The 8,599-nt window shown below is 33.9% G+C and overlaps 1 protein-coding gene across 1 annotated transcript in view; it reads left to right on the top strand.

Annotated features, from left to right (window-relative positions):
- The window catches only part of RFX6 (regulatory factor X, 6), a 58,382-nt gene that overhangs the window by 36,348 nt on the left and 13,435 nt on the right, over positions 1-8,599 (top strand). The window contains exons 6-10 of the mRNA XM_012650124.1: positions 788-857; positions 1,373-1,480; positions 5,611-5,688; positions 5,805-5,918; positions 7,693-7,776. Coding sequence (XP_012505578.1) covers positions 788-857; positions 1,373-1,480; positions 5,611-5,688; positions 5,805-5,918; positions 7,693-7,776 — 454 coding nt within the window. The remainder of the gene's footprint in view (positions 1-787; positions 858-1,372; positions 1,481-5,610; positions 5,689-5,804; positions 5,919-7,692; positions 7,777-8,599) is intronic.

Genomic DNA, 8,599 nt, shown 5'->3' with positions numbered 1-8,599 from the left:
TTATTTATTTCCAAATATTACAGGGGTGCAAATGATTTGGTTACATAAATTGCTTTTGTACCACGCCCATCCCCCAGGTAGCACGCATTGTACACATTAGGTGTGATTTTACCCATCCCTCCTGCCCCTTCCCTCCTGCTTGATTTCCAATGAATGTTATTTCCATGTGTGCACATAAATATTGAATTTTTTAATAAATTATTCAATCAGAATAGTATTTTATTATGTTTGCAAATAGAGGCAAATTAGGCTAAACATTTTTTAAAAAGAATTTCTATGTTTTTAATATAAAATTTGTTTAAGAGCTTATATCAAATTTGTCAATAAGAAACCTGTTCTAAAATATCTGGTATTTAAGGACTGAAAAGGCCTCCTAATTCCTTTCTGCTCTACTATGGTAAGTCTAAAAGGTCTATAAAGTCTGGGAGCGATAAGACAGGTTAGGAACCCAACCTATCTATGTCAGTAATAAAGCTTTTGTCTAGTAAACATTTTCAATGTGACAGAGATAAAGAAACATAAAAAGTCTAGAAATAAATGTGGAGAAACTCTGGGAAAAATGAAATTTTGTCCTTGCAAGGGATACTTCACTTTCTTTACCAAACTTTTGATTACCATTCAGTTTGTCAAAATTTTATTTGTGGCACAGGAACAATTAATTATAGCCTGGGAGACTGATTTGCTGAGGATTGGGTTCTGTCATGAATTTGTATTTATTTTTTCCACGTGGGTTTCTTGTAGGTACATGAGCACCACTGCATGATAAATTATTTGTCACTTTTTCTAGTTTTCTGAAAACTTCTAGAGGTTTGATTTCCCCAGAAGATGTGAAAGAACAACACATATCTGAACTTAGGGTGGGCAAAGGTTGGTGTGGGAAAATCCAGAGTACTAGTTTGGGAATCAAAAGACTTAGATTCCAGTGAAAATTCTGAGAGTAATTATCCTGAGAATGAATAAATTAACTTCTCATCATCTCATTTACTTAATCTGTAAAAGAGGAGGTTGAATTTGGCAATTCCTGATCCTCTTATAGTTAAAATAATTGCAATAATTCCAGATGTAGATCTTCCAAAATATATGCCATTAATCAATGTGAAATTAAATTTCTAAAAAGTTGTAAAAACTGACAAATATTCAAAACTAGCATCTAAAGTTATAGGAAAAATATCCTGACTATGAAACTACTTAAGGTTTGAAAACACTTTGGCTGATGTGTAGTTTATCTGAACAATGTACTCAAATATTCTAATTTATCATAATTTGCAGGGTGACAAGAGTGAAATTTTATGGGTTTCTATTTTATTAGAATTGTGTTTTGGAGTCATGTAGTTGATAGTGATTTATTTATTTTCATCTTTTTAAATTATAGGGTGGCTTCACTCGTAAATATTCGCTTAGCTCAAAGACTGGAACACTTCTTCCAGAATTCCCCAGCGCTCAACACCTTGTGTACCAAGGATGCATTTCTAAGGACAAGGTATCAATTAAAGATACTTCTCTATTGATTTTGTGATAGGTTGGTTCCATATCTCAATTTTCTGGGAATCTCATGGCACTGCAGGAAGCAGTCAGAAGTCTGCATAATCAAACATAATTGACTGATTTATAGGAGAGACAAACGCTTACTAACATTGATTAAACACTTTCCAATTAATTATTTACCATCTCCATGATAGCATGTATCAGAAGGTGATAAAATAAACCTTAAAAGACTAAAGATTATTTTTTATTTAAAACTCTGTTGAGAAAGAAAACTCTAGAATGTGTCTATCATGTGCAGTATCTTCAATTAAAAGTTTTATGTTTTGAATTAGCTTTATTTTATTTCAGTAAATAGTCATCAAATATTTCTCTAGGACGAAATATGCTCCTAGCACTGAGGGGGAAAATAAGTAGATGAATACAAGGACTACATTAGATGATCATGAAGTTTCCTTTTGATTCTAAAATTCTATGCTCACTTACATTTGCAATTTTTTAAAGTTAAGAAATATTTTCATTGGATTCAGCTTAGAAATAATCCTCAATATGATTTTTCAATGCTTATGTAATAAAATTTGAGGCTAAAGTCTCCTCTATTTCTTACTTCTAGAGTCATTTGCTGGGGATTTATTGGCTATTGTATAGCAGGAGCCATTATTAAATAAAAACTTAATGATTTCTATGTTTTCCTTTCAACTAAAGTTTATTTTTTCATTAGCATTTGAGGAACATACCTTTCATAGTATATTGAGTCAGTTTATATTTTTGAGGCAAAGAAAGGAATATGATCAACTAATGTGCAGCTGTATTACTTTAGTAACGGACTTTTTGTAGAAACAGAAAATAAAAATAACACATTGATTTAAAAAAAGGTTATTGGTAGATAAGTAGAGATGCACAGTAACTCACAAGGTTAATTTTGATGACAGTCATACTCTGCCAGTTAGGAACAGGCAAAATATTGCAGATAATTCTCAGGTGCCAAATCCAAGGGAGTTTCCTGAAGTATATCCACTTCCTGCTATTCTCTTTTTTCACTGCATTTCTCAAAATTACCACATTTTTTTAATCTTGTAGATATAATGTGTGATATTATGACTTCGTATTTTGGAAATTGCCAGTAAACGTTAACATGCGGTAGTTTGTGGGGAAGCCTGTGGAAATCAAGGGGATCTCAGTTCTTTGGGAAAGGGTAATATTGAGTAGCTTTTGTGGAGAGGATTGCTTACATGGAAACTTATCATGAAGATGTTTACCATGTAAATATACCTGGCCAGAGTGAGAGAGAGAGAGGGACAGGGAGGTTGAGCAACAAAGGAAAAAAGAGAGGTGAGGATCAGGCTTCAGTAGTTTATTTCAGTTTCTTTGCTGGCCTTCAAGGAATTTCTTCCCTACCAACTTGAAAGACTCGTCTGTAGATCATTTCTCACTCAGGTATCAAGGTGCTTATATAACCCTTGGTTTCTAAGTTCATTCCCAGTGGACTCCATCATGAGCACCAGGGACTGACACTCTTCTTTGTCCCTTGAGGACAGCTTAGCCCTTTCACCTTTTTAGCTAGTAGCCAAGTTTCCTAGGTAACTTGTCAGTTCCTAGAAAGAGGGGTAGGGCTGAAGCCAAGCACTTGAAGCACCTGCTTCTTTAAGGCAGAAAGAACGGACACTGCCCAGTGAGAAGCTGACCTCAGTGAGAGATGTTGGCTGAAGCAGGGGGTGGGGGCCCTGCTTCATGACTCATCATACTGTCACTCAGGGCAGTTGCCACCCCCACCACATGCTGACTGCCTTTAATGGAGCTAAGCCTTGTCTCTGCTCCTGCTGTCTCTAACATGATGGCTATTCTCAGAAAAATCAGTAAAATTATGTTTATAAAGAATGCAAAGTACACTACAATTAAAATTTATTATCCTAAGACTATGTAAGTATTAAATAAATAAATGAAGCACTAATAGTAAGATTAAAAAATGTGGATGATTTATGTATAAAACAAATTTCAACACAAATAAATAGAAATACTTGTGAAGATAAAATCTTACTTGTCATTTAGTAAATTTCGGAGCTCAAAGGATTAATTAAATTTTTTTTTATTGAGACATAATAGATGTACATATTTTGGGGGTACATGTGATAATTTAATATAATCATATAATCTGTAAAGATCAAACCATGTAATTGGGATATCCATCACCTTAAATATTTGTCTTTTCTTTATACTAGAAATGTTTGAATTATTCCCTTCTAGCTATTTTGAATATACAGTAAATTATTGTAAACTATTATCACCCTACTGATTGATCTATCAAACACTAGTCTTACTTCTTCAATCCAATTGTATATTTGTACACATTAATGAACCCCTCACCCCTACCCCTCCCAGCTTCTGGTAACCAATCTACTCTCTACCTTCATGAGATCCACTTTTTTATCTCCCACATGTGAGTGATAATATGTGATATTTGTATTTCTGTGCTTGGCTTATTTTACTTTACCTCCAGTTCCACCCATGTTACTGCAAATGACAGGATTTCATTCTTTTTATGACTGGAAAATATTCCATTGTGTATATATACCACATTTTCTTTGTCCATTCATCCACTGATGGGCACTTAGGTTGATTCCATAATTTTGGCTATTGTGAATAGCACTGCAGTAAACATGGGAGTGCAGATACCTCCTTGATGTATTATCTTCTTTTCTTTTGGATATATAAACAAAGGTTAATTTTTGACAATAGTTATGACTTCCTTTCCATCTTTCAAGTAGTTTTCATTCTCATTTCAAAAGTGTGACTTGCAATCCATCCAAAAACATAATAGCATTGCCTGAAGTATAGAGCAAGTCTCATTTGCATTAATGGTGTCCTGTCCTGCTAGAGGTGTCCCGTAGTCAGCATGCCTCCAAGGAAATAGAGTGGTAATCTGCATGTTATCATTGTTCAGCTGTAAGCAGGACCACAAAGATGGGTGCTCTCCCTGGGCTTCAGGAATAAAGGGTGGAATGCAAAGGGTTAGGATAGGACACCTGCATCACCACCACCACCCTCAATGCCATGGGATCAAAATAGCTGACAATTTTTTAACACGTACTACACTTTATGTTTGTTTACTGCACAAACAACTTATATAGTTACTGTTATCATGTCAATTTTATGGAAGAGGAAATTAAAGCATATAAATATTAAATAGCTTATTCAATGTCACATAATAGTAAGTGGCAGATGAAAGCTGAGATTCAAATCCAGGTAATCTAGGGGAAAACTCATACCTTTAATGTAAACTGAGCTCCTCTTCACATACAGCAAACAACCAGCAACAGGTAGGGACATTTCTAGCACATAAAATAAAGGTTTTAATTTGAATATTGTTAAGTTGCTGGAATACTACCTAGTTCAAATCCATTGCAAATTTTAGAATATATTTAAAACTTCTTAAACTATGCAATACAAATATCCATATTTACTTGGAAATAGAGACTCTTCATAATAGACACTCAATGAGTATTTTTTGGTAAATGCATCATTTGATATTATTACTAATTCCAGATAATATTTGGTAAGGTCTTATTGTGTGCCAGATACTGTTCCATGTATAGCACATCTTATTTTATCTGATTTTCTTAACACCATATGGGTAATATATTATTACTACCTACTTAAAGATAAAAGCTTGGAGCTCAGAGACAAAGCAACATGTAGGTCACACCTGCTAAGTAGTGCAGTGGAGCTGGGCACTTCAGAATGACTTCAGAACCAAAACTCGAAACTACTGCACCGCACCACTCCAAGTATCCACTTAATAAAACTGTGTAAAGAATTGATGTATCTTATCATTTTATGTTTATTTCCCCAAAGGTAATTTTCTTATTAGGCATAAAATTAGGATGTTGTTTTAATCCACAACTCCCTGCACGATTATCTTTTTCTTTGTTCTTATCATACTACACTGCAATCTTCAATTGACTTGTGTTTCTCTCTTCACAAGGCAGTAATCTCGAAATAAGGATTTATTTTTGAGCCTTCAGCATTGAACATACTGTCTGGTACATAATGGGAGCTTTGAAAATGTGTGTTGAATGAATGAACAAATAAAAAGGCTGCTTTGGTTAAGCTTTCTCTTCCTTGAAATAGGTTGATACTCTCATAATGATGTACAAAACTCACTGCCAGTGCATCCTGGACAACGCAATTAATGGGAACTTTGAAGAGGTAAGGGTGACACAGAACGCTTTGTTGAGCATAATACATATACTTTCAAGTCCTGTTCTTAATGAGTTCATGTTAAGGGAAAATCTTAACGTACATACTCTTTGCTCTACAATTAGATCCAGCATTTCTTATTACACTTTTGGCAAGGAATGCCTGATCATCTTCTTCCCCTGCTTGAAAACCCTGTTATCATTGACATTTTCTGTGTTTGTGACTCAATTCTTTATAAGGTAAGCTCTTTGGGATATGTTAAACATGAACCTTTGGTTCTTTTTCTTTTTTTTTTTTTGGTGAAAATTCAATATTTTTTTTTCTTTTATTTCAGCATATTATGGGGGTACAGATGTTTAGGTTATGTATGAAACAAATGGTTCTCGGACTTGGAGGGGGACAAGGGGAACCATTTGTTTCTTTACATGGCATCCTATCTAAATTCTTGTGATATATTTTCAATAAATTTGTTATTTCTGACTAGAGATACACTATCGATTTTTTTCTGATGAGAAAACAATTTAATAGTGCATGTTTAATAGTGTATGTATTTTAATTGAAATTTACATTAAGTAAAACAAACTTAATTTCTGTTTACGACTAAGAATGACTGTATATATGACATTTATTAATATATGAAAATATGGCTAATTTTTATTAAGATGTTTTCAGATTAAAATAACACAATGATTTTTCCCAACAAAAACAATAACTTGAAAATCTTGAAAACTTCTAGCTTTAATGCATCAATGTCTAATTCTATTCTCAAACCAAATAAAAGTCCCCAAGTATCTACAGAAGGATCACGAAGACAGCCTGAATAAAGAAAGCTGGCTGTCCTTCTAGCCAAACATTTAATGGGAAAGGGAAAGAGGCTAATCCCCGACAGTCTCTTCCCTGGTTGCTACAAGGGATAAGAGATAAAACAATATTGCAAGCTGGGTACTTTAAAGTGAGTCTGCCTACATTTACCTGCTAAATTGTCATAAATAAAATTAAAAGCTTTCCTTTTAAAAAATAATCTGAGTTGGCAAAAAAACCCAACCTGGATCCTGTTAAGTCTTTAGGAAATCAAAGCCTTCTCAGTTAGTTGTGACTATTAGGTTCTCAACTTCTCAGAAAAGTAAAGCAAAAGCGAGGTGGACTCAGTCCAGAAGTAGCTTTGCAGACCAAGAATTGATAGGTTGGCTTGAGCCAGAATAAGGGAGCCCATATTTTCATTCTCTGTTCAGTTCTTCTTCATCACAGGATAAGAGAACAGAGGAGTGAGAGGAGTATATTCTCTGCCTTTAGTTCCAGATAAAGTTGAAGATGGGCAGGAAAGCAAGGATTATCTTCTTTTTTTTTTCTGGGTTGAATAAGAATGTCATTATTTAGAGAGAACAGGTTTAATTTGCACTGATTGTCTGAAATGCTTAACACTTGAGAAAGCAACCAAAAGCAGGAATGGCGGTGGCTCCAAGAGTGAGCATAAGAAAAGATCTGGGGCTCATGCATACACGTTTATAACCATTAAAGCAAGGCTCTTTGGACTGTCACTCCGCTCCGCCAAGAAATACTCTTAAAGCATACTTCCCCACACCAAATGATTTTTTTTAGTCCAACAGAGAAATCTTGACTTTAAGTAACTTTAAACAAACCTGTTTTCTCCTCCTTATGGTAGAACTAGGGAGGCATAGTGAGCACCGTAAGTAGAGCACTGTAAAATGAGCTTCTGCAAGATCTTCATCCCACCTCTGGAGAGCGGTCAGCTTTTCGTTATAAAACACATGATTACCGTGGCCAATCCTTTGGCAATTAACATATTGGGCAAATACAATACTGTCTATTGTTTTACTGTCTCATACACACATACATTCATACATACATTCATTTTAGAGATAAAATTATAACTTTCACCTAGGCGTTAATATGTTATTCTCTAGGAAGCTAGGAAGAAAAAGTAATTGACAAATAATGTCTTTCTATAGAAATAGTTATGATTTATATTAACTCTCTTTTGCTGTGATTAAGGTTCTTACAGATGTACTCATTCCTGCAACAATGCAAGAAATGCCTGAAAGGTATGTTCAGTTAATGAAACATGGTCGTTTCTTAGTATGGGGCTTCACTTTATACATTATATTAAAAGGAAACATTAGGTAGTAATTTATTCACTTATCAAGAAGATTATTTTCTTTCTGTGTCCCTTTGTGTCAGCCAGAAGAGATCCTCAATCCTTATATTTGGACCCCAGTGAACAAAATGGGTGAAATGATTCTGAAATCCCTTCAATTTGAGGGCTGCCAAAGTGAAAAATAGATATTTAAGTGCTTCTGGCCTTCAAGATACTGAGAAAGTTCTTCAGTGGAAACTAGTTGGAAGATGATAAATGAGGATAATTGATGGAAAATAAGCACAATAAAAAAACTATAGGGAAAATGTTATATTTAATTATTAACTTTGGTCTTAATTACAAAATCAGAAAGTGGCATAAAGAAATTATTGAAGGAATAAAATCTCAAATAGTTTATTGAAATGGTACCTGAAGATTTTTCACAAAGACTTTTTTGATGCAAGAACAATAGAAACTTGAAAAAAAAAGGCCAAATTTTTCTTTGAAAACAAAGTCTAATGAAATAATGAAATTTATTTCAGTATTTTAGGGGCACAAATTCATATAGGGCTAAACATAGTTGGTGCTCAATAAGTAGGTGTTGATTGATAAAACAAATTTTATTTTTTATTTACCTTTTCCTCTAGATTATTTATTTATTCGTATAATAGTTGATATTAGCTTGGTCAATTGTTTCTTTTAATTTTCAATTGTAGTTTTTAAACATCTAATCTATATTCTGAATCAGATATACCTAACACTTCTGTGTCACAGCAAAATGTCTGTACTTAGTGGCAGGTATCCAGTCACATGACAATTAATAGT

The sequence above is a fragment of the Propithecus coquereli genome, unplaced genomic scaffold (assembly GCF_000956105.1).
Source record: "Propithecus coquereli isolate 6110/MARCELLA unplaced genomic scaffold, Pcoq_1.0 Scaffold313, whole genome shotgun sequence".
NCBI classification, from domain to species: Eukaryota; Metazoa; Chordata; class Mammalia; order Primates; family Indriidae; genus Propithecus; species Propithecus coquereli.
This window is presented reverse-complemented; position numbering and strand designations above follow the sequence as displayed.